The sequence below is a fragment of the Bombina bombina genome, chromosome 5, assembly GCF_027579735.1.
Source record: "Bombina bombina isolate aBomBom1 chromosome 5, aBomBom1.pri, whole genome shotgun sequence".
Taxonomy (NCBI): Eukaryota; Metazoa; Chordata; class Amphibia; order Anura; family Bombinatoridae; genus Bombina; species Bombina bombina.
In genome coordinates, this window is record NC_069503.1 from 988,593,016 (window position 1) to 988,619,804 (window position 26,789).

Sequence of the window (26,789 nt, forward strand, 5' to 3'; positions counted from 1 at the left end):
AGTCCAATCACTGTATTGTTTATTATAAGGCATAACATACTTTTATAGACAATGGTTACATTTATATGGGGTTAAACAATGCTGTATCATAATAACACCATTTACACAGCATAAGTTAGAAAAAAGAAGCACAGTAAAAATATAGAAAAAAAGAATTATACTGAGAAACAAACTGTTTTAGATATGGTGCATCCGGGCTCATCTCCAGGACAGAACAAGACCATTCTTGAGATACAATTGTTGCATATGAAACGGAAAATCTAATGTCAGCATATGTTCTCACAGCATAATAAAACACATTATGAAGAAATATAATGAACTCATCTTAAAATGGAGTCTAAAACTAAATGTATGAGCAGAGGCAAAATGGTTTCAGTGATGTTATATATTCTTACAGTCCACCCTTTTATTCTAACAGAATAACATAACATGAAAACTAAACAACTATATAAAATGCACGGAAAACTAGTAAATCTATTAACAACAATATAAGCCTAATACTACGGTATAACCTAAATCTCTGTGAGAATACTGTAGAGAAATTCATTCAAATTTACTGCTATCATAGTTAACTAATATTAAAACGCTAAATAGGCCAGTAGGGCACAATATGTCACTGAACATGAGTACAGTCTCTCAAATACTCTCTGTCTACCACCCAGCATCCCCAAACTACTGGTCTATCCACACAAAGACCCAACTAGCACCCTATCTACCCCAAACAACACTGCATCTTTATTTCTCAATCTGCATAGCTAGCATCCCTGTCATAGACAGTTCCCTGCTCTGTACACTCTCCACAGGGAAGCATAAAATGGGAACAACACAAGTATCTCTGGGTGGCCTCTGATCACTTTAAGAACAGTCTTTGTCCTCTTAGAGCTCCACCTCCCTCAGACACTCTGCTTCAATACCATAGTCAATTTGCAGTAGGTGTGCTTTGCACCTGAGAAAGTGTCCATCTGCAGGTACATGCTGGAAGTACGATGGTTTGTTCATGGGGTAGACAAGGGAAACAGGTGGATCCTCATAGCAACAGACACTCGAGTCAGAAGGAGTCTAAGAAGGAAACAAAATAGCACAAGATGAGCACACACACCCTGATACAATCACAATTATGCCCAACAAAACCTTTCACTTTTTTTGTAAGCATCACAATTTCCTTTTATAGCTTAACTTATCCTATGTCATTTAAAACCAGGAAAACATTGTGGATATATAGTACAAACTAAATACATTTATTATACGTTTACAGAGAATATCTCACAGCTTCTCTATACAATTTAAATGGTACCTTAAACATAAATATTAAGCAAATAAAAACTGCTAGACTTCATCAAGAGGCTGTATGGCTATGCTAAGTAACTTGTGCGAAGGCCTGCCCTGCAACAAAAATGAAAAGTAAAACAGTCAATAAAAACATTTTCTTTAAAATTCATTTCTTCACACTTTCTCTTTGAACTTCTAAAAAAAATATTCTGCTTTATTCTGCAAAGCTACTATATGTAATGTTTATAATTATCCAAATATGATCTTAATAGAATCAGCTTGCTCATCTGATATAAACACTACTAATTTGCTAATTATTTTATGCAACCTAAATTCTCTCGCATTCCTGTATGAGAAAAGAATACAGTCATAACAATATTAAAACTGCACAATCTTTTTAAAGGTAAACACATCTTTATGGTAAGATAATTCCTTTCGCTGACAAACACCTGGAATTACAAAACTCAAATAGTAGATACCATGCCAGTTAATAAAGGGAAAAATACATTTGCTTTCACAACACAGATCTACTAAGAGTCATTGTAAGTAGAAAATATACTCTTGTATATTTTCTATACTCAGTGGGCCATACAATAGGTTACAATACTGCAAAGTTTAGAGTTACTTATCTGGAGGGTTACTTTGTTTAAGTACTTAAACTACAATGTGTACTAATACAAATAAGGCATACTTTTCTGCAGACAAAGCTATATGACTTCTTATTACTAATATGATCAATAAAAATAACACAATTACAAGAGAATACAAAACAAGCAATATGAGTAAACAAGTTAAAACAATACTCCCCTAATTTAGCTGTGGTTTACTCTGTAACAGCGTAACAGGTCCTCAACTTCCAACAGTCAAGGCACAGTCCAGAAAAGGATAGTCTTTATGTTCTAAAGACACACATCATAGGAAACAGTCATAGATTACCCAGAGTCCAGTTCTGGGGCTGGTACCAGCATGCAAAGCAAAGAATGGATCCAAAAGGTAGTTCAGCAACTCTTACTGCAGTATGGTGGTTAAAAAAAACTTGTCAAAAGGTCTTTTATCTTCTTTTTCTTTCCTTCACCTAGGCACCAGGCATCTCTTTATTTAAAAGGTTTACTTGCATTCAATCTTTTGGAGAGTGCACTATGGAAGTTTATCTGTACAGATTTACCTAAATAGGAAAAACTAAAAAATAATTTAGTTAGGTTTTTTTTCTTTCTGGATACAGCTCCATGATCTCATCCTGCAAATACAAATTTCTTTCATGTAATTGGCAAGAGTCCATGTGCTAGGGACATATGGGATATACATTCCTACCAGGAGGGGCAAAGTTTTCCAAACCTCAAAATGCCTATAAATACACCCCCCACCACACCCACAATTCAGTTTTACAAACTTTGCCTCCTATGGAGGTGGTGAAGTAAGTTTGTGCTAGATTTCTACGTTGATATGCGCTTCGCAGCATGCTGAAGCCCGTTTTCCTCTCAGAGTGCAGTGAATGACAGAGGGATGTGAAGGGAGTATTACCTATTGAATGCAATGGTCATCCTAACGGGGATCTATTTCATAGGTTCTCTGTTTTCGGTCGTAGAGATTCATCTCCTACCTCCCTTTTCAGATCGACGATATACTCTTATATACCATTACCTCTGCTGATTCTCATTTCAGTACTAGTTTGGCTATCTACTTTATGTAGATGAGTGTCTTTTGGTAAGTATGTTTTATTTTATTTATGACACTCTCAGCTATGGTTTGGCACTTTATATGTAAAGTTCTAAATATATGTTTTATACTTATATTTGCCATGATTCAGGTTAATCAGTATATTTCCTTCTTACAGACTGTCAGTTTCATTTTGGGAAATGCATATGAATAATTTTTTTTTTCTTACCTGAAAATTTTTCAAAAAATGCTATAATTTATTGCGTCATTTTTTGTTGACGTTATGACGTCATTTCCGGCGTCTTAGTTGGCGCCGAGAGTTTTCACGTAGTTGCGTCATCTATGACGCTCGTGTTTGTTGCAGACGTTTTTGGCGGCAAAAATGTTTTCAATTGTGGGCATCATACTTGCCGCCAGTTTTTTGACATTATTTAAGTCTTTGTTTCTTTTTGCTTCTGGTTTCCAGAGGCTTATTCTGTTTGCATTTTTTCCCATTCCTGAAACTGTCATATAAGGAATTTGATAATTTTGCTTTATATGTTGTTTTTTCCATTACATATTGCAAGATGTCTCAATCTGACCCTGTATCAGAATCTACTTCTGGAATGCTGCTGCCTGATGTCGGTTCTACCAAAGCTAAGAGCATTTGTTGTAAACTTGTGGTAACTGTTCCTCCGGCTGTAATTTGTGTTAGTTGTCATGATAAACTTTCAAAAGCAGACAATATTTCCATTAGTAGTAGTCCATTACCTGTGGTTGTTCCTTCAACATCTAATGTTCAGGATATTCCTGTTAATGTGAGAGAATTTGTTACTAATTCTATTCAGAAGGCCCTGTCTGTTATACCACCTTCTAATAAAATTAAAAGGTCTTTTAAAACTTCTCATAAATTCAATGATTTTTTAAATGACCACCAGCATTCTGATTTATCTATCTCTGATGAGGATCTATCTGGTTCAGAAGATTCTGCCTCAGATATTGACACTGACAAATCTTCCTATTTATTTAAAATGGAGTTTATTCGTTCTTTATTAAAAGAGGTGTTGATGGCATTAGATATGGAGGAGTCTAGTCCTCTTGATATTAAAACCAGTAAACGTTTAAATTCGGTTTTAAACCTCATATAGTTATTCCAGAGGTTTTTCCAGTTCCTGATGCTATTTCAGATGTAATTTCTAGGGAATGGAATAGTTTGGGTACTTCATTTACTCCTTCTTCAAGGTTTAAGAGACTGTACCCTTTGCCGTCTGATAGATTGGAGTTTTGGGGGAAAAAAACGTACTACTATTCCTACGGCAGATAGTACTTCTTTTAAAGATCCTTTAAATAGGAAGCTTGAATCTTATCTAAGGAAGGCTTATTTATGTTCAGGTCATCTTCTTAGGCCTGCTATTTCTTTGGCTGATCTTGCTGCGGCTTCAACTTTTTGGTTGGAGGCTTTAGCGCAACAGTACCTGATCCTAATGTGTATAGCATTGTTAAGCTAATTCAACATGCTAATAATTTCATTTGTGATGCCATTTTTGATATATTAGAATTGATGTCAGGTATATGTCTTTAACAATTTTAGCTAGAAGAGCTTTATGGCTTAAATCTTGGAATGCGGGTATGACTTCTAAGTCAACGTTGCTATCTCTTTCTTTCCAAGGTAATAAATTGTTTGGTTCTCAGTTGGATTCTATAATTTCAACTGTTACTGGGGGGAAGGGAGCTTTTTTGCCTCAGGATAAAAAATCTAAGGGTAAATTTAGGGCTGCTAACCGTTTTCGTTCCTTTCGTCAGAATAAGGAACAGAAGCCTGAGACTTCCCCTAAAGGAACGGTTTCCAATTGGAAGCCTTCTCCAGTCTGGAATAAATCCAAGCCTTTTAGAAAATCAAAACCAGCCCCCAAGTCCGCATGAAGGTGCGGCCCTCATTCCAGCACAGCTGGTAGGGGGCAGACTACAATTTTTCAAAGATGTTTGGATCAGTTCAATCCAAAATCATTGGATTCAGAACATTGTTTCTCAAGGGTACAGAATAGGTTTCAAGGTAAGACCGCCTGTGAGAAGGTTCTTTCTCTCACGCATTCCAGTGAACTCAGTAAAGGCTCAGGCTTTCCTGAAGTGTGTTTCAGACCTGGAGTCATCTGGGGTAATTGTGCCAGTTCCATATCTGGAACGGGGTCTGGGGTTTTATTCAAATCTGTTCATTGTACCAAAGAAAGAGAATTCTTTCAGACCAGTTCTGGATCTAAAAATTTTGAATCGTTATGTAAGAATACCAACATTCAAAATAGTGACTATAAGGACTATTCTGCCTTTTGTTCAGCAAGGGCATTATATGTCCACAATAGACTTACAGGATGCTTATCTTCATATTCCAATTCATCCAGATCACTTTCAGATCCTGAAATTCTCTTTTCTAGACAAGCATTACCAATTTGTTGCTCTTCCTTTTGGCCTAGCAACAGCTCCAAGGATTTTTTTTTTTTTTTTTTTTTTTTTTAAGTTTTCAAAAGAACTTTATTAAACTTATCATGTTTACAAGTAAAAATATGCGAATAATGAAAAAAAACAAAACAAAAGAACAATACAGATGCAAATATAGCAATGCGAGGACACAATCCGTCCTCTAAACTGTCTATAGACATATATTGTGAAATGAATGATATATTGTTCAAGGAAGTACTGATAACACAGTCATTAACAAAGATATATAGTGGTACTTTATAACACAGTTGGGGGAGACCCAAAGGTCTCTTGGCCAGGTAAAGGGGGGAAGGGATAGAGGTCTAAGGGTGAGATGAGGGGGAAGGGAGGAGGGTTGAATGATATATCGTCGGTCGTGAGTGGGTGTTTCAAAAGAAAACCATCTGGGTCTAGTCAGAACTATCCCTAGGTCAGATCTCTCATTCCCCCCGGAAAAAGCTAAGAGGGAGTGAGAACATTAGGTCTCCAGGTTGTATCATAAATGTCTTTCCAGTCGGCCCATGTAAGCTCAAATAGGTCGGAATTACCTAGGTTATAAAATATGCTTTTTTCCATATTATATAAGTAGGCCATATAGGAGCAAACTCTCGTCCAGCTAGGTGAGGGCTCTGATTTCCAGTCACAGGCTATCAGGTGTTTGATGGACATGAAGAGGTATATACTTATGTAAGCATGGTGTTTAGGGATAGAATGAATACCTATGTGTAATAGGGCAACTGCAGGAGAGCTACGTAAGGAGATTCCCAGTTTGGAAAGGGCTCCAAAGCATTTTGTCCATAAAGGGCGTATTTTAGGGCATTCCCACCAAATGTGTAAAGAGTCCCCTCTCTGACCACAACCTCTCCAACAGTACGGAGATGCGCTAGGGAATATTTTAGCTAGCCTGGTGGGCACATAGTACCAATGGGCCACCAACTTATAATAAGTTTCAAATAGGGTGGTGCAATGTACGGCTTTTTTGGTTCGTTCAAGCGCTTGTTCCCAATCATCTACTGTGAGCGGTTTGTCTAGCAGGGAACACCACTTTGCAAGGTGGGGGGCCGGATCTGGGTTTGGTTCAGAGTCCAACAGGGTGTAATGTCTGGAGAGGGGTCTATATAGCCTCTTTCCTTGGTTCCAAGTGGACTCCCACGGGGTCAGTGGGCGGTTTGACTGAGGCTTGAAGCCCCAGGCAGTCAAAAAGCTTTTAATTCTGTAGTATTCAAATTTCAGGATATGGGGTAAGGCCACATCAGCCCCCAATTGGGACACAGATTTAAATCCACACTCCGATGGCGGTAGCCAGAGGTCCGAGACCACCTTTATTCCGATTTGGGTCCATCTCAGAGGATGGGCATCCTGTAGGCCTACTAATAGGCCGGACAATGAGGTTATGGGAGAGGGGTGAGGGGCAATTTGTCTAGAGTGGCGGATTTTGTCCCAGAATTGCAGGCATTCCTGGATGATGGGGTTTATCAGGGATAGTTCCCTACGGCAATGGGTCGGCGTCCAAATCAGGTCACGCAAAGTTAGGTTATAGGGTAGTGAGGCCTGTTCAATGGAGTGCCATTTGCAGGAAGGCTGCATGACTCCCCATTGTGAGACATGGGTGAGCATGGCTCCCTCGTAGTATCTTACTATTGAGGGAGAGCCCAGACCGCCCCTTGACCTAGGTAGCTGTAGCACTCTCTGCGCCACCCTTGGGGGCTTGTCCTGCCATATATGTTTAGTAATTTCGCTCTGAAACTGTAATAGAATGTGCCTGGGAACTCTGATTGGCAGACAGCGGAATAAGTATGTGAGACGAGGTAAAAAAGACATCTTTAACGCTGCGATCCGCCCTAACCACGAAACTTGCGAGAGGTTCCAGCTCTTGCTGAGGGAGCGAAGCTCCGATAGCAAAGGGAGGTAATTGTCCCTGATAATCCGGGGGAAGTCGTTGGATAATTTGACTCCTAAGTGGGTCACTGAAGTTTCCGACCATCTAAAAGGATATTTGATTTTTAGAGGGGCCATAGACGAGCTCTGGAAGCCTTGAGTGTAGATCTCAGTTTTGGGAATGTTTAGTTTGTAATGAGAGTGGGCACTAAATTCCTTAACTATCAGTAAGAGTCTAGGGAGGGTGGACGCGAGATCTGAGGAAAAAAAGGTGATATCGTCCGCAAATAAAGCTATATTGTGCTTGGTGCCACATAGGGTAATCCCACTCATGTGTGGGTCAAGTCTAATTCGTTCTGCCAACGGCTCGATGGCCAACGCGAAAAGTAGGGGTGACAGGGGGCAACCCTGCCTAGTCCCATTGGAGATTTGGAAAGGGGGGGTTTGGAAACCAAGTCCCTTTACCGAAGCGGAGGGAGTAGAGTATAAGGCTTTAATTGCTCCCATGAGGGAACTCGGGAATTGAAAGGCATCAAGTACTTCCCACAGGAACCGCCATCTCACCCGATCAAAGGCCTTTTCTGCGTCTAATGATATAATCGCCATAGGTTTATTAAGGCTGGACGACAGGGACATCACATTCAAGAGTCTTCTAGTATTATCTGGACCCTCTCTTTTGGGGATAAATCCAACTTGGTCTGGGTTGATTAAATAGGGGAGGAGGTTGGCAATACGGTTAGCTAGAATTTTGGAGAAGAACTTAATATCAGTGTTGATTAGCGAGATTGGCCTATAGCTGGCACAGAGAGAGGGGTCTTTATTAGGTTTCAGTATAGTCACAATAGTGGCTTCAAGGAATTCACTCCTAAATTTGCCTTCATTTCTGGCTAAATTGAAGAGTCTAAGAAGCAGGGGGGAGAGTTCTTGGATATAGGTTTTATAGAAATGCACTGGGAAGCCATCTGGACCAGGTGATTTAAATGATTTAGAGTTCTTGCTAACCAGTTGCACTTCTCTAAGGGTGAATGGCGAATTTAAGGTGTCTTTTTGATCAGGTGAGAGGGACGGTAGGTTCAATGCTTTTAAGTACTCACGGATGGAGTCTTCTGAGGTCACTGGGGGGTTCTCAGATTTTTCTATGTTATAAAGGTTGGAGTAAAACTCAGCAAAAGCCTCCCCTATTTGTGAGGGAATTTTAAGAAGGGAACCTCCTTTGGCAATGCCATGAATACGTGAGATACTAGTTCTGTTTCTGAGTTTATTGGCTAAGAGAGTATCCGCCTTATTGCCCTTATAGAAGTATAGTTGCTTAAGTTTAGTTAAGTTGTCCTGGGTTCTCCGAAGCTCTAGCTGGGATATGTGATTTTTAATGTTGGTGATTTGGGTCGTTAAGGAGTTAGTAGGCTTTACTCTATTTAGGGCCTCTAATTCTCTAAGTTTAATGTGAGACTGAGACAGCGAGAGTCCCGCTTGCCTTCGTAGTTTAGCCTGTTCGGAGATCATTAAGCCTCTTATGGTTGCTTTAGTAGCTCCCCAGAGGGTGTCATCACCCACATGTGCCCGGTCATTGATTTCTAGAAAGTGTCTGATTTCTGTACGTCATTTTTCTCTGAGGGGGATATCTTGCAAAAGGTTGTGGGGCATGCGCCAGGAGGGTCTAGAGCGAGTGGTATTTGAGGATATGAGGTCGGCGGTAACGCAGTCGTGATCGGACCAAGGGCAAATATAGATGGCCGTGTTAGTGACTAGATCTAGGGAGTCTGCCGTAGAGAATATGTAGTCGAGTCTGGCGTATTGTCGATGTGGCTGTGAGTAGTGTGTGTAGTCTCGGTCCTGAGTGTGAATAGCCCTCCAAATGTCAAAGAACCCTGAGCCTGTCATAAGTGTACGGAATTTCGCTGCAAGCCGTTCCGTAGGGGGAGGAGCCCTAGCTAAGTCAGAGGATTTTCTATCTAGTTTCGGTTCCCAGGTCATGTTGAAGTCGCCCGAGATAATAACCCTGCCTTGTTTGTGCTGGGAGATGACATGGAGAATGTGTTTGAGGCACTTAGGTTGGTGAGTGTTGGGTAGGTAGACTGATACGAGTGTATAGAGCACGTGGTTAATGTTACAGATTAGGATAATATATCTGGCCTGTGGGTCTCTGATGGTCAAGACTGGTTCAATAGCTAGTCTCTTATGTAAGAGAATTGCAGTGCCCCTGGCTTTTTTGGTAAAGGGAGCATGTTCGATGTGCGTGTAATCCCTAGAGGAGAGTCTGATCGGTTCATCGTTTAACCAATGCGTCTCTTGGAGGAACACTATGTCAGGATTGTGGTGTTTCAGCGAGCGCAATAGGAGACTAACAAGTCCTCTAACATTTTGGGTAAGAAACCTCAAAGGAGAGGAGGTCATGTCTAGTAGTGATTGAGAGTTGGGGCCGGGAAGTCGTAGTACCTAGGTCTGGAAGACAAAATGGGGGAAATGAAGAGGGGGGGGGGGAAGATAAGTAGGAGAGGAGGGCACTTAGTAGTGCCTCTGGTGTGGTGGAAGTAGTCCACCTCAAGAGAGCCCTAGTGTGGGCTTCAATTGGGGGGCTGAATGAACAGCTCCGGAGCTAGCACAGCGAAGCAGAAACGTCAGCCCCGCTCCAGGGACATATTTGTCATAGTATAAAGTGCTTAAATCAAAACAATTACAAAACAGCAGACAACATAACTTATCATAACTTATAATATATAACTTATTCCATAAGTGAACATTGTGGCGGCTTAGAGAGTCTCACAGGAACCTTGCCTGCCTCAAGATGCAGGCTAGTCAGAAGGAGCCATCAGGAGAGACCCAATAGCCGACATATTTCTAAACTAGGTCAAGTAACTTCTGAAGGAGCCTATTCAGCAGGCTCAGGATGTCCTTGAGAAACTTGCAGATGTTGTGTCTTGGGTCTTTTTATTCTCTGTTCTTTTGTTGACCATTCAGGAGCTGAAGCTCTCAAGGCAGATTGAGGTTGAGCCCGTACATTTAGGGGGTCGACTAATAAACCCCATGAGGCCAACAGAGTCGTACCCTGCGATGGTGTAGTGATGGTTATGGACTGGTTATCTTTGGTAACTATGAGTCTGGTTGGGAACCCCCATCGATATCGGTAGTTAGCCTTGCGCAGAGCAGTGGTCACTGACTGGAAGTGTCGACGCTGTTGGAGGGTGTGTGCTGAAAGGTCAGGTAATATTTGTACCCCCTCGAACCTTCCACTTAGGTTTGGTTTACGATAAGCAGCTTGAAGGAGGCGATCTTTATATAAGTAGCTATGAAAGCACACCACAATGTCCCTCGGCTTGTCAGAACTCACCGACCTGGGGCGCAATGCCCTATGCGCTCTCTCCATTGTGCCAGACAGGCCTTCAGGGGTGCCTATCAGCTCTTTGAAGAGGTCTTGAAGGTAGCCTTGGATATCTGCTGGAGCCACCGTTTCTGGGACTCCTCTGAATCTGATATTACTTCGCCTCGATCTGTCCTCCATGTCAGCCAGTTTAGATTCTAATTGTGAGATCTGCTCAGCCAGATTTTCGGCATAGGCCAGGATGTTGGATTGGTCCACAGCTTGATCATCTTGCTTGCGCTCCAGCGCATCAACTCTGTCACCAATTTCTGAAATTTCCTTTTTGAGTTCAGCAGAGCTGCGTTGGATTTCTTGGGTGATGGACTTAGTCTGGATGGCCAGGAGTTTCTTGAGCGATGATTCTGTAATGTAATGTTGGGAGGAAGATGCTGAGTGTTGGCTAGATTGAGATTCTTCATCTTGGGAATCCGGTTCACTCATTTCACCTCCTGGGTGGGGTGGGGGTTCCTTAGAAACGTGGGCAAAATGGTCAAAGACTGTCTTCCTAGGTTTGGGGTTAGACTTTGAATGTTTCTTTATCATGTGAGGCATCTTATAGGTTAATGATTAGATCTCTGGAAGGCAAGGTAGTAAATCTCTCGAGGCTCAAGAGCAATATCCTGCTGTTTTGGAAGAAATTCAAGGGTTATACATACTAAAATCAAGCACGTAGTTTACATAATACCTATCGCATAGTTGGAGCGGGGCTGATTCACACCTCGAAAGGAGAAATTACATGAGTGTACAGTTTTGTTACCACCACGCTAGTCCCTCACCTCGGGGAGTAGGGGGATACGACCCGAAGGAAGGGGGAAGGGAGTTGGAAGTGACCCACTCGGACTAGCCGGGCGGGAGCGGGGAGGTGAGGGGTTAGGCAGCAGGAGATAGAAATCAGTCAATATACCACAGGTGTTTTGTTAATTCAGTAGGGGCGAACCTGACTGTGTCAAAATATAAGGTGAGAGAGTGAGATTAATACACAGACGGGCTTATAAACCTAGATTACCTGGAGCAGTGGCCCCTGTCAGTTAGTGCACAGAGCGAGAAGCTAAGTTTGCTTCCTCAGATAGTTAATAATTCGGGTAAGTGCAGTAAACAGGCAGGAGCAACTGGGGTTCAGGGAAAGTGGAATCACAAGACCTGTAGAGGAGAGAACAAAAGTTATGCAAGGGCGATACAATCAGATAGGATAAAGCAATTTCACTCTAATCCAGGCCTCTGAGAGATAGAGGCTAATAACCAGTTAGGATCTGTGGAAGACCTGTGGAAAAGAACAATTGTTATGAAGTGACACTACACCTTAGGTATAAGGCCCAAGGACAATTGCGCTGACGCAGCAGCCCTTCACATTTATATTTTTAGTAAGGATTCAGACTAGAGTCCCTCGGTCTCCAAGGAATGGAGTGTGAGTGGAGTAGCAGAGATTGGGTTCTCTGGGTTATCTGACCAGAAAGGAAGCTGTGTAAGTTATTATCCAAAGGTGGGGTCAATTATTTTCTTCTCAGGTTATGCAGTAAGAGAGGATTCACAGTCAATGTTACTGAATGCAAGACTCTCAAGGCTGATCTTTTTGAGTCCACTCAGCCTTTTAAAATGGGTAAATTAGTGTGGATGCGTCCAGGGACAGAAGTTAACGTTGGGATGCTTATGTAGCAGGATGCTGACTTGTATGGGGGCTGTATAGCGAGCCAGGAAGAATGGCTTAGGCAGTTCTCCTTTTATCTATGGCAGCAGCTCTCTGTACTATGGGTTTGTGAGTATGTGCAGGCTGTTCACTGATGCGGGATATGCAGCTGACAGTGTCCTAAGATTTTAATGTACTGCCCAGTTTACAATATCAGGGAACTCCTCGACAGCAGTGATTGGCAAGGTAATTTCATGCACATCTAGCTGCTCCCTTATTAACAGGCTTGTGGGGAGCCCTAAACTGTCCCCCTCTCTAGAAGAACCAGCCAGTCGCAAGTGTAACTTCTGTAAGGAGGTGTAGTACGTTAGACTGCCCGGTGTTATGACAGTGTTATAAGAGTTACTCAGCTCGTCAGCAAGGGTTGTGTTCAGATATGTCCGGAGCGGAGCCCCGACCCTCCGGACTATATCACTGCGCTACTGCTAGGCTTGCTTTCACCTCGGCTAACAGGTGGGTCAGTGTCGGGGTGAGGAGCGTCTCTAAGCACCAAAACAGACAAAAAAGTGAGTCTTACCAGCTCCTCGTAGATGATGTCATGCAGCACTCTCGTCCTCCGCTGCCAAGGGGGCCTGGTATTGTCGGAAGGCTGGGCCGCAATATGGCGGGTGTTCGCGCCAGAAATTTGAAAGGCGCTCTTTACCTCAAAAGGTATCGCTGTAGAGTTCCTAGAGGCTCGAAAAAGCAGCAGGCTGCGGGATCAGCAGAGAAGCACTCCAGCACTCCAGGGGTCAGAACCAAAGATGGTGCGGCATTGCGGCAGACTCCCGATTCCACTCCGCTTTACCTGTCAGTCTGCAATCTGCCGCACCGGAGCGGAGCCCCGACCCTCCGGACAGCAGCAGCAGAGACAGGAGGTATTTGATGGTTAGTCCACAGCCAAGATCAGTATAGCCAGGTTCTTGTTCCTTGACCGTTAGTTGCACAACGGTCTCCACCCGGCGGGCCGGTCTCCCGTAGCAATCTATGGGAGGCTGAGTTCGGAGGCTATATACCTCTATTTGAACCCAGTCCTAGTCTCAGAAGGGATCTCACTCACTTTAGAGGGTGTTATAAAGGTCCCCAAAGCAGTCCTTTTCTCAATAAATGCTAGTTATTTGCAGTTAAGAGAGAGCTCTCCAGGAAGACGTCTCTCCAGCTTGGCGGCTAGCTCCGCCCCCCTCCAAGGATCTTTTTAAAGGTTCTCGGTGCCCTTCTCTCTGTAATCAGAGAGCGGGATATTGCGGTGTTTCCTTATTTGGACGATATCTTGGTACTTGCTCAGTCTTTACATTCTGCAGAATCTCACACGAATCAACTAGTGTTGTTTCTTCAAAAACATGGTTGGAGGATCAATTTACCAAAAAGTTCCTTGATTCCTCAGACAAGAGTAACCTTTTTAGATCTCTAACAGACAAAAGATGCCTGAAATTGGTTTCAGCTTGTCTGAACCTTCAGTCTCAGTCATTCCCTTCAGTAGCTATGTGCATGGAGGTTTTAGGTCTCATGACGGCAGCATCGGACGCGATCCCCTTTGCTCGTTTTCACATGAGACCTCTTCAGCTTTGTATGCTGAACCAATGGTGCAGGGATTATACAAAGATATCACAATTAATATCCTTAAATCCTACTCGACTATCTCTGACTTTGTGGTTAGATCACCACCGTTTGGTTCAGGGGGCCTCATTTCTTCGTCCAACCTGGACTGTGATTTCAACAGATGTGAGTCTTTCAGGTTGGGGAGCTGTCTGGGGATCTCTGACAGCGCAGGGGGTTTGGAAATCTCAAGAGGCGAGATTACCAATCAATATTTTGGAACTCCGTGCGATTCAGAGCTCTTCAGTTCTGGCCTCTTCTGAAGAGAGAACCGTTTATTTGTTTTCAGACAGACAATGTCACAACCGTGGCTTATGTCAATCATCAAGGTGGGACTCACAGTCCTCAAGCTATGAAAGAAGTATCTCGGATACTTGCATGGGCGGAATCCAGCTCCTGTCTAATCTCTGCGGTCCATATCCCAGGTATAGACAATTGGGAAGCGGATTATCTCAGTCGCCAGACTTTATATCCGGGAGAATGGTCTCTTCACCCAGATGTGTTTCTTCAGATTGTTCAGATGTGGGGGCTTCCAGAAATAGATCTTATGGCGTCTCATCTAAACAGGAAACTTCCCAGGTATCTGTCCAGGTCCAGGGATCCTCAGGCGGCAGCAGTGGATGCTTTGTCACTTCCTTGAAATTATTAACCTGCTTATATCTTTCCACCTCTAGTTCTTCTTCCAAGAGTGATTTCCAAAATCATAATGGAGCGTTCATTTGTACTGCTGGTGGCTCCAGCATGGCCACACAGGTTTTGGTATGCGGATCTTGTTCGGATGTCCAGTTGCCAACCTTGGCCACTTCCGTTAAGGCCAGACCTTCTATCTCAAGGTCCGTTTTTCCATCATGATCTCAAATCCTTAAATTTGATGGTATGGAGATTGAATGCTTAGTGCTTAGTCATAGAGGTTTCTCTAACTCAGTGATTAATACTATGTTGCAGGCTCGTAAATCTGTGTCTAGAAAGATTTATTACCGAGTTTGGAAGACTTACATTTCATGGTGTTCTTCTCATAAGTTCTCTTGGCATTCTTTTAGAATTCCTAGAATTTTACAGTTTCTTCAGGATGGTTTGGATAAGGGTTTGTCTGCAAGTTCCTTGAAAGGACAAATCTCTGCCCTTTCTGTTCTGTTTCACAGGAAAATTGCTAATCTTCCTGACATTCGTTGTTTTGTGCAGGCTTTGGTTCGTATTAAGCCTGTCATTAAGTCAATTTCTCCTCCTTGGAGTCTTAATTTGGTTTTGAGAGCTTTACAGGCTCCTCCGTTTGAGCCTATGCATTCTCTGGACATTAAATTACTTTCTTGTAAAGTATTGTTTCTTTTGGCCATCTCTTCTGCTAGAAGAGTTTCTGAATTATCTGCTCTTTCTTGTGAGTCTCCTTTTCTGATTTTTCATCAGGATAAGGCGGTTTTGCGGACTTCATTTAAATTTTTACCTAAGGTTGTGAATTCCAACAACATTAGTAGAGAAATTGTTGTCCCTTCGTTGTGTCCTAATCCTAAGAATTCTTTGGAAAGATCTTTGCATTCTTTGGATGTGGTAAGAGCTTTGAAATATTATGTTGAAGCTACTAAAGATTTCAGAAAGACTTCTAGTCTATTTGTTATCTTTTCTGGTTCTAGGAAAGGTCAGAAAGCTTGGTTAAAGCTTTTGATTCATCATGCTTATTTGGAGTCGGGTAAATCCCCGCCTCAAAGGATTACGGCTCATTCTACTAGGTCAGTTTCTACTTCCTGGGCTTTTAAGAACTTGGTCTTCTTTGCATACTTTTACTAAATTCTACCATTTTTATGTTTTCTCTTCTTCAGAAGCAGTTTTTGGTAGAAAAGTTCTTCAGGCAGCTATTTCAGTTTGATTCTTCTGCTTATATTTTCAGTTTTTTTCATTTTAAAAGATTAAAACTTTTTGATTCGGGTTGTGGATTCTTTTTTCAGCGGAATTGGCTGTCTTTATTTTTATCCCTCCTTCTCTAGTGACTGTTGCGTGGAGTTCCACATCTTGGGTATTTGCTATCCCATATGTCACTAGCTCATGGACTCTTGCCAATTACATGAAAGAAAACATAATTTATGTAAGAACTTACCTGATAAATTCATTTCTTTCATATTGGCAAGAGTCCATGAGGCCCACCCTTTTTGTGGTGGTTATGATTTTTTTGTATAAAGAACAATTATTCCAATTCCTTGTTGATGCTTTCACTCCTTTCTTATCACTCCACTTCTTGGTTATTCGTTAAACTGAATTGTGGGTGTGGTGGGGTGTGTATTTATAGGCATTTTATGGTTTGGGAAACTTTGCCCCTCCTGGTAGGAATGTATATCCCATACGTCACTAGCTCATGGACTCTTGCTAATATGAAAGAAATGAATTTATCAGGTAAGTTCTTACCTAAATTATGTTATTTTGTTAATAACAAAAAACATTTAAGGTTAATTTTCTTACTTAGAAACAGTCACCCAAATCACATAAATAAAGATACTCATCAATACTCCCCCCTTTGTTTGCGTGAAACACCTTATGTGTCAAGCAAACACAATATGACAGCAAACTAAAAGACAATCCATCCACTCCACTATCCTTAAAATTAGGCAAAATCAAATACACCTCAATATTCTATTCATACAGCACCCTTCCACACACATTCACTACAACTAAAAACATTAAAAACATTCTCTAAGAAATCATTTACTACACAAAACAAAACATTAACAACCCTCACAAACTTTTAACAAACACAATCAACTTGAAAGCAAGCACATATACTTACAGTCACTGAAACACAGCACTTAGAAATACTACATTCTAACAAAACACTGCAAATAATTTTACCCTGCGCAATACTATAAAATCATGCTAATAATGCAATCGCTTTAGAGGATCATTAAACTCTAGTTGCACATTTACAAATAAAATCCCTAACCATAAATAGATAAAGAAAACACACAAACACCTAAGTACTATATTCTGGGAAAGGTCAGAAAATAATAGCATTGCTACTGCTCTATGGTTTCTGTGCGCATGCACAGTGTAAACCCACTGTTAAAGAATCATGTTTGTCACAAATAATTTGGGAAAAACTTCAGAACCCAGTCTATTGGCGGCAGTAACCAGGCACGTAGCCGGTACATGCTATGCTATACTTTTAATATAATAAGGATTCTAATAAATACAGAATTATTGTAGTTTGTTTATTTTTATACAATTTGAAATTCAACGTTGTTGCAGCTCTTTGACTAAATATAACAATTGTATACAACAGAATGAAATTTCTGAAATAAATAATAATAATAATTTACACTAATAGATTAAAAGTACAGTTTACCCAAAAATGTTCTCCCCTTTAAATTGTTCCCAATGATCCATCTTACCTGATTGAATGTATTTAATTGTTTACAAATAGCTCCTTCACCCCTATTTTGGCATTTTAAGTAGCTGATTCAGCCTGTGGTATACCCACTTATAGTAACATTTTGTATACTGGAGTCTCATCTATTGACTAGCCTAAGTAACCACAGCCAGAAGAAGAAATAACACTCTCTGTGGGGTACAGGATAGTAAAGTAATAAAATGACATTTTCCATTGCTCTGTCTAAGCACTGAGCTCCGGTTTTCCAGACCAATATCAGATAAGGACAATGAGATATGCTATTACCTGAAACTCAACCCATTGTAATAGGCTGTGATTTAAAAGCACCAAAGCAGCTAATTCATATATACAAATAAACCTGAAAATGCCATTTCTTCTACATTTTATACTATACAGCTGGTGTAACAAATCATTGGAAACACATCAGCATAATTTTTTTTTACAGTGTACTGTCCCTTTAATGGCTAACCATTTATAATATGTATATTACATATATAACCTAGCCATGATTAGGAAACTTTTATTATTTACCATTAAAATTTTTATTCTTTACTGTATCATAACCTGCATATATTTAAATGAGAGCTATCACAGCCTAAATAATATTACACAGTAATATGTGACCAGTTTATATTAAAACTCTACCGAATTACTCTACTTGCAACAGAAACAGACCCAAATACTTTAGATATATTTAATAACATACAGTGTATAGTCTTTTCTTTTCTCTTTTTTTTTTTTTTTACAAACTTCTTGCATAATTTTTAGACATACTTAAATCAACCTATTAATAACTTGCCAGAAAAACTTTTTTTTATTTACCAGAACGTGGCCGAAAGTCACACACATCATTGCATTTACAAATTCCTTTATTAGTTCATTTGCAAAAACAATTTATATGCCTTAGACACATCAAATATCTCATCAACTTAAAATCAAGTTACAGCAATAACAAACAAATCATTACAGCGTCGGATTTCTTAGCTAAGAAACACTGATACACACACAGCTCTAGCCTGAATAGTTACCAGTCGGATTTAAAAAAAAAAAAAAAAATGCACCAAGGTCAGCTTTTACAGCTATACACACACAAGTTTATATCAACTTGCATACCGTAAATTCACTGCCGACATTCAGCATTTTTAACATACAGCAAACTTTTAAAGACATAAAAAACATATTTTATTAATGTTCTATCTCTTTAAGGAAAACATATATTTAACACATATCAGGGACATTAGAAATATGATAGGATGAACTCTCCACCAAATTTAAAATGTATCTAAAAGTGTCCGAACTTGCTAAGAATGGCTATTTCCCAGCAAATTGAGACGTAAATACATTATTTTTAGACAGGATAATAAATTCTCAGATATTTAGTGGAGAGTCTTTTACATGTAACACAGGACACAGTGAAACATCAGACAGACAAACACTTCTTACAGATAAAATACACAGAATCTCAGTTTCATTACTGCAAAGACCATACAACAAAAAGAAAGGGTTTTCACATACAAGCTATTTTTTAAGATACATCCTGTTATGTCACATTACAGCATTATGTACAGGGAGTCAGGAACTATTTCCATGAGCACAGTATGCAGCAAGCAGCTACAACACTTATCACTAAGCCCTTTGAATCGAAAACACATTCACAACACAATAAGATTAGCAATGAAATAAGCAATTAGACATATAGTTTGTGCCCCTTTTAAGATATGTAATAGCTCCCATAGGGTGCTTCACAGGGTCAGGGCATTTAAGTTCCCAATCTTTCAAAGTCTCTGAGTCAGGAGCTCTAATCATGGTTTGCTCACCTATAGTTACAAATGGAGCTTCTGTAACCGTTTCTCCCTTTTGTGTTTGTGATCTAGTGTATGCACTTGGCCCCCCTTCTGTGCCCGTAACATTCCTGAGTGTAGGAGAAAACTTTCTAGCTGAATTTACAGGGCTGGTACTGTACTGGATGGTACATCTGACCGTTTTATACTTAATATTACATTTCTGTATTTCAGCATTATTATCAATATTTTTGCTGTGAGCAGACCCTATTTTCACAACACAATAATAGCAGCAATAATGGTATTCACAATAATTTAATATTCCTAAGCACAGCTCAGCACAGCCCAAATGAAAAAGCAGTAAAGCGAAAGCAATTAAGCAACAAGCATCAACAAGTGACCATTCAGCTCCAGTGATATTTAAACTAAACTATATTATGTGCTTTTATAAGGGACTTTAACCCTTAATACCATGCAAGACTTTAACTTGCAGACAATGGGACTTTAACCCTTTAAACCCTTTAACCCCTTGAGTGCTAACGACGGCTCTGAGCCGTCCCAGAGTTTCTCACTCAGGTGCTAACGACGGCTCAGAGCTGTCGCTAGCACTCTCCCACCTTGAGGGAGATCTGGGAGCTCCCACCCGCTCCTACCCCAGCGATCGTGCCTGTAGAGTGACAGGCATCGCCGGGGCTTTCCGATTTGCGTGGTGACGTTATGCATAATGACGTGATGACGTCACCGCGCAACTTTATTTAAAAATGACAAAGGACAATATAGGGAAAGGGGACATGCTGCTTAGAAGCCTGTATCTCAGGCATCTAAGCAGCTACAGACCCCCAAGACCCACCGTTGGAAAGGTAATCGCCTAACCTTTCCAAGGGTATAAGTCTTGGGGATCTGAAAAGAAAAAAAAGAAGAAAAAAAAATATTTTAAAAAATGTAAAATTTAAAAAACCCTCAAATGTGCTTAGCACTTAGGTGGGAAAGTGCTTAGCACTCAAAGGGTTAAATACAGTGCAATACTCAAACCCATGCTTAACTGCAGGGCTCAAACCTGTCCAGGGGACTTTGACCCCTTATAAAGCAGGACTCAAACCTGTCCAGGGGACTTAAACTCCTTATAAAGGGAGTCTGGACTTTAACCCTTTACATATCACTAATGCAGTCCAGACTTTGGGTTCAGATTCACAGAGGGAAAAGCAGAATAAAAACACTTATCTACTTACCCCTGTGTGAATCCCACTCTCTGACACCAGAATTGTTAGGGGTTCTGTTATAACGGGGATATCACTTGACACTTAGCAGTATTCTACACCTTCACCTGGAACTGAATGGGTCACTTTGAAGAGATATATCAGGGAACAGCATTTAGACATGCAGCAAGTGAAGTCCAAACACTGTTCTGTTTATTATAAAGCATAGCATACTTTTATAGACAATGGTTACATTATATGGGGTTAAACAATGACGTATCATAATCACACCTTTTACACAGCATAAGTTAGAACAAAGAAGCACAGTAAAAATATAGAAAAAAAGAATTATACTGAGAAACAAACTGTTTTAGATAACGGTGCATCCGGGCTCATCTCCAGGAAAGAGCAAGGCCATTCAGCATATGTTCTCACAGCATAATAAAACACATTATGAAGAAATATAATGAACTCATATTAAAATGGAGTCTAAAACTAAATGTATGAGCAGAGGCAAAATGGTGTCAGTGATGTGTTTTATTTATTTATATATATATATATATATATATATATATATATATATATATATAAACACATAGAAACACCCAGCACTCACCAGCTAGCTCACAGCTAAGATAAAATCACAACTGGAAAGGTTAGTCACCGCATCTGGCCAAATGGGAAAGCTCAGGCACCACGTCAAGGTCCTTTCCTTAGCCTGAGTCCCTAACACAGGCACACCATCATGCGAGCTCACAAAGCTAAACAAACTGAGAACAAAGAAGGGGTGCACAGGTGGCTGTAATCACCCATAGAAAATACAAAACATGGAATGGAACTGCACTCCAAGACCGGATCAGGTACACAAATATATATATATATATTTACAGTTATCCAGCCTACAGTTTTGGTATAATGTTTAGTTTTTTTAAACTTTATTTGTAGAGCACAACTGTATTATGCAGAGTGACACAAGCATATGAAATACACCATGAAAGCAAAGCAAATAAATGTATAAATTGATTGTCCTGCTTTTTGTATTAGCTTTTAGTCATGGGGATTACTATTAACAATATTTAAAGGGACATACAAAGTGAAAATGTAAATTTCATGATTCAGATAGGACATGTATTAAAAAAAAAGTTTAAATATGCTTATTTTATCATATTTGCTTTGTTTTTTTGTTATCTTTTGTTGAAAAGTATAACCTATGTAGGCTCATAGGATTTTAGGAGCGTACACTTATCCTTCACATTCTAATGTAGCAGCGTTTGCAACCGTGTATACCATAAAAATGTTGGTTATATCGTGTGACTGCACAGCCCCAGTATTCTGTGAGGAACATTTTGTAACATAAGCACATTTTAAAAGGCAGATTTAGCCTTTTTTAACACTAAATTTGGCATCTCTGCAAGAACTATACTGTAAACCTGGTTAAAATGTGTTTCTAATATGTGTTATTCCTGCTGTATAGTATTACATGTATGGGAAATACATCTTCTAGGTTTATTTTAGTATTTGAAAAGACTGGTTTTGCTCAATGAAACTGCAACCCATTGTTCTAGAGAACATGCTCATTCAAGTGGGCTGAGTTTTCAGGAAGCGCTACCACCTTATCTTATTTCTGTTGCTATACACAAAATCCTTCTTATTTTTCACCATAAACATTTTTATTTTCAATTGCAAGTATAAATCTAAAAGTACAACACCCTTTTAAATGGCCTGGGCTTTCTGTCTCTCCCACTCATCACTGGGATGTTGGTTTTTGCTTCTTCCCTTTGTTTACATAGCTTTTGGATAGACAATACTGCAGTATTCATATTTTCAGTATCAGTTCTGGTTTCAATGGGCAAAAGCAGCCATTTCAAATGACAAAGGTAAAGAAGCTATTTGTAAACAATTGTAATGCTCTTTAGGTAAAATGGATCACTGGAATCACATTAAATTAAAGAAAATGTTACAGTACACTTTGCCTTTAATACATTTCTTGAGGTTGAACGCCCATGTATTTGCATATTCTGTTCCAGGAGCAGATGAGGTTCTAGTGTGTATTGATTATATTTTTATTATGTTGCAGGGAGTTGTCGACCCGTTACATTTTTACATCGGAATCCTATTTGGTCTTCAAGGGATTTATGTCACTGCGCTGTTTGTCACCAGTTGGATTATGAGTAAAACATGGCTTGCAGGTGTGCTGACCGTAGCATGGTTTATCATTAACAGGTATACAATTAGCAGAGACCAACGTCACTTAAAGATAAGAACTGTATTAAAAGTGTGTTGTATTTATTTATTCTCTAATGTTTAAAGGGGCATAAAGTAGCATGTGACCTAATAGGCTAGAGCACATTGCTGTTATACTATTGCTCAATCAGAACTAGGGTTTAACCATTGCAGATACCACTGCTCCATACCGGCTGCTGAGCCAATCAGGCAGAAAATGTGCATATAAGCCAATCGCCATCCTCTGAATTTCTAATCTGGAGCTGTAGTGGTTAAACACATAGATCTGTTCAACCAACGTTTCAATATTAAAATGCTCTAGTGCATTAAAGAATGTTGTTACTTCTCCCTTGTGTACTTAAAACCACTAGCAGAGTGATAATGAAACACTGACACGTTTGTAGCCATTGAGGACTGACACCAATGCAGATTATAATCATTCCCTGAAATAGGAATTTAGCATAGTTTAATTGGATATTGTAGACAGCAGTTGTATATCAAGAAAGTAAAAGAGCAGTAATTAAATATTATTCTATTATTTTTAATATGAAAATAGATTTGTTGGATCTATCTAATTTTAAAATGAAACAAACAACTATTAGTTAATAAGATTGAAGACAAGGATAGGCAGCTGTGAATGGTGGTTTATATGATCTTGTTTGTTACAGAGTTTGCCATCTAAGCAAAAGTAACTATAAGGCTGTTTTTAAAACATAGATTCAAAAGTTTAAGGGGTTATAGAAACTTATAAAAATCCATCTAATGAGGATACTGAGCAAAAAGCAAGACATCAGCTATAAAAAAGGTATATATATTATACAGTTTAGTTGCTGTACACAGCAGTCTCTGAGCATTCATACAAAGTGTCTGTGTCTAATTTGTATTAGGTTATGCACAAAATATTTCCTAAAAAGCAGTTAACTACCACCTGTATAGCAATGGACCCCCTTGTAATTATACATTTATGGTTTAATTATGCAATATGTTGCTCACCTCTCTGGCAGCTAAAGAGTTAAGGTTAGACAATAGAAGTGAGAGTATAAAGTAAAAATATAGACTGGTTGGGTGCCTTAAAGGGACATAAAGCCCAAAATGTTTCTTTCCTGGCTCAGAGCATTCAATTTTAACTTTCCAATTTACTTCTATTATCAAATCTGCTTAATTTTCTTGTTATCCTTAGTTGAAGGAGCAGCAATGATCTACTGGGAGCTAGCTGAACACAGGTTAACTAGCTGAAAACACCAAGAAGCATATATGTGCAGCCACCAATCAGTAACTAGCCCCCAGTAGTGCAGTGCCTCTACTAATCCTACCTAGGTATGCTTTTCAACAAAGATTACCAAGATAACAAAGCAAATTAGATCATAAAAGTAAACTGAAAAGTTGTTAAAACTTACATGCTCTCTCTGAATAATAAAAGTTTAATTTGACTTTACTGTCCCTTCAAATGGAGATTCTAGGGTAGCCCCCAGTATACCACTTTAAGCAAGATTCTTGCACACATGCATTAAAAAATAATAATGCAGAGGTATTGCCATGTTACATACTCTGTGTGCCACCTTCAGACCAATCAGCTTCTCCAATTTTGCCAAGATTGCAAGTCTTGGAGTTAATAATTGGTATAAGCAGTCTATTTTTCCCAATCCTTTATATTAGAAACTTGCTTTAAAGGGTTATGCAACTCTAGCATACTTTACCATAGAATAACATTTTAATTGAATGTAAAGGAAGCAACATGAAAATGTCCAGGAGAACCAATCCTCAATATGTAAATACTGACATGAACTTAACTTATTTTGTGTACGGTTCTCTTCTACGCTTTCTTTCAGGACAGATACCACCAGAATGGAATATTCCATTCCTGTTCGAGAAAACTGGGCGCTGCCATACTTTGCCTGCCAAGTTGCTGCTCTAACTGGCTTTTTAAAAAATAATTTAAATGGACCTGCATCGGTAAGAAAGGCATATTATTTATTTTGTCTGTTAAATGGATAAGAACAATGTAACAGAGTGTAAGCTCACAAGTCCACCTGTCCTGTCAATCATTTTATGTAAAGATGGTTTACAGCTTACAGTGACTCAAGAGTGGGGCCCTCTACCCTTACAATCTATAACTGTATACCTGCAATTTATGTATATGTCTTCTGTTTTATTGTCCTCCATAACTGTTAGAAATGATGATAATAGTAATAACAATGTAATGGTGATCTGTCTCGACTAAACCTTTGGGCTTGGTAAATGAATCTTGGGACAGATGGATGTGCTAAAACTTTCTGCTGACCTTTTTGCCAGATCCGGTTATCATTTATATTATTTTGTTACTCAATTTTCTGCAAACATTAAAGGGATACTAACCACCTTGTAATTTGAAAACATTTCTGCTATTTAGTAACTCACTAGCCAAGTGTAAATATTTGCAAATCAAATTAACATCTTGTTTACTGCAGTCATTTTTCAATTGCCAAACTCCAGTTTGTTATTTGATAACCTCTGCTGAGGCCAATTAAAGACATATATGCAGGAGGATTAGCCTTGAGAAGTCTGCAGAATGCATTTCTAGTTTAAATAATTTAAATTATGTGAAAGGGTAGCAGAATAAATAATGAAAATAAGTTTCAAAGTTGTTTTATTATTCATAATTGCATTTTATATTACAATCTCAAGGTGGGTACTGACCATTTAAAGGGAAGGTCAATTTTCATCAATGAGTGCCTGGTTTTTAAAAATACTTTTAAAAACAGGGGCACTTTCATTGATGAAAATTAACATTGCACTGGATTTGAAGAAATACTCACCTTTTACTCCTGCAAAGCCGGATCGACGATCCCCCTCCTTCTTCTTCCTGCTGTAGACCACAGCAATGACGAAACTGGCTTCCTCCAATCACAGCCGGGTATCACGAGCTGGACGCTCTGGGGTGCAAGCCATGATTGGAGGAAGCCGGTTTTGTCATTTCTGACGTCCTTAAAGAGGAACTGAGGCTGAGATCGGCGATCCGGTTTTGCAGAAGTAAAAGGTAAGTATTTCTTCAAATCCAGTGCAATGTAAATTTTCATCAATGAAAATGCCCCTGTTTTTAAAAATATTTTTAAAAACCGGGCACTCATTGATGAAAATTGACCTTCACTTTAACCTGCTGCACCAAACTGTGTGGGTGTGTTCTTTATTTTATATGTAGTTTTATAAATCGGACTCATTTTGCGTCATAGGTAATCGATTAACAAAATAGTTTCATTTTTAGCCAATCATTCAGGAAGCTAAACCGCTATCTACAATGCATTACTTTCTATAAGGTAATTCTGTAGAAGGTAAATGATGGAAATGATTGCTTGTAAAAATGTGTATGATGCAAAAATATGTTAATGTTTAATATTATTTTAGAAGTGGGATACCCAGTAAAAGTATTAGTACAGAAGTTAGACAACTCTTCAGTCTTTAAAGGGACAGCGAAGTTAAAATTAAACTTTCATGATTCAGCTAGAGCATGTAATTTTAAACAACTGTCTAGTTTACTTCTAGTATGTATTTATTTTGTTCTCTTGTTATCCTATGTTAAAAAGCACACCTAGATATGTCCAGGAGCATCAATACAATATTAAGAGCTAGCTGCTGATTGGTGGCTCATCCAGTGTGTTCAGCTAGCTCACAGTACTGCATTACAAAGAGAATTAAGCACATTTGATAATAGAAGTAAATTGGAAAAATTGAGTGCCCAATGTCTGAATCATGAAAGGAAAAGAATTGGGTTTCAAATGTCTGTGGTAAATGTAAAAAGGACATTCTACAGTATAGTGTGTGCTGAAGCGATATTGTTTAATGTAAATTTATATTATAACTGCATTTAATAAAGCCTTGTAGCTATTTTTAATTTTGAGACTATCACCCTTTAAAGACACGTTACCCAGATGCTGAATCACTTGAAAACATCATATGAACATCTCTACATTAAAAAATAAAGACATTTTACCTAAAAAATTATCTCCTAGTAGCCTTATCCCATTGTAAAGGGACTTTTAAGCATCCCGTCAGTATGTCTGTCTCTTGCAAGGGAGTGTGCATCTGGCATTTGCAGGCACAGTCACTTCACTTGATTTCCCCAGTTTAAAACTTTACCTGCTGGCGTGTAATTAAAGGGAATGTAAATTTAGATAATAAAGTGCCCGGTTTTTAAAAATCCGATTAAAAACAGGGGCACTTTAATTCATCAAAATTTACATTTTCACTTGTGTTTTGAAAATACTTACCTTTTAATCTTGACAGCAGCTCCAGAGATTTCCCCCGGTCGTCGCAAGCCTCTTCATACGTCAGAAAAGACGGATCGGTCATCCTCTAATCAGTGTCTGAT

At 39.4% G+C, this 26,789-nt stretch overlaps 1 protein-coding gene across 1 annotated transcript in view; it reads left to right on the forward strand.

Moving 5' to 3' along the window:
• Positions 1 to 26,789, forward strand: part of LOC128661685 (probable C-mannosyltransferase DPY19L4) — a 139,320-nt gene that overhangs the window by 63,372 nt on the left and 49,159 nt on the right. The window contains exons 8-9 of the mRNA XM_053715911.1: positions 22,299 to 22,444; positions 24,274 to 24,397. Of these exons, the coding sequence (XP_053571886.1) occupies positions 22,299 to 22,444; positions 24,274 to 24,397 (270 nt within the window). The remainder of the gene's footprint in view (positions 1 to 22,298; positions 22,445 to 24,273; positions 24,398 to 26,789) is intronic.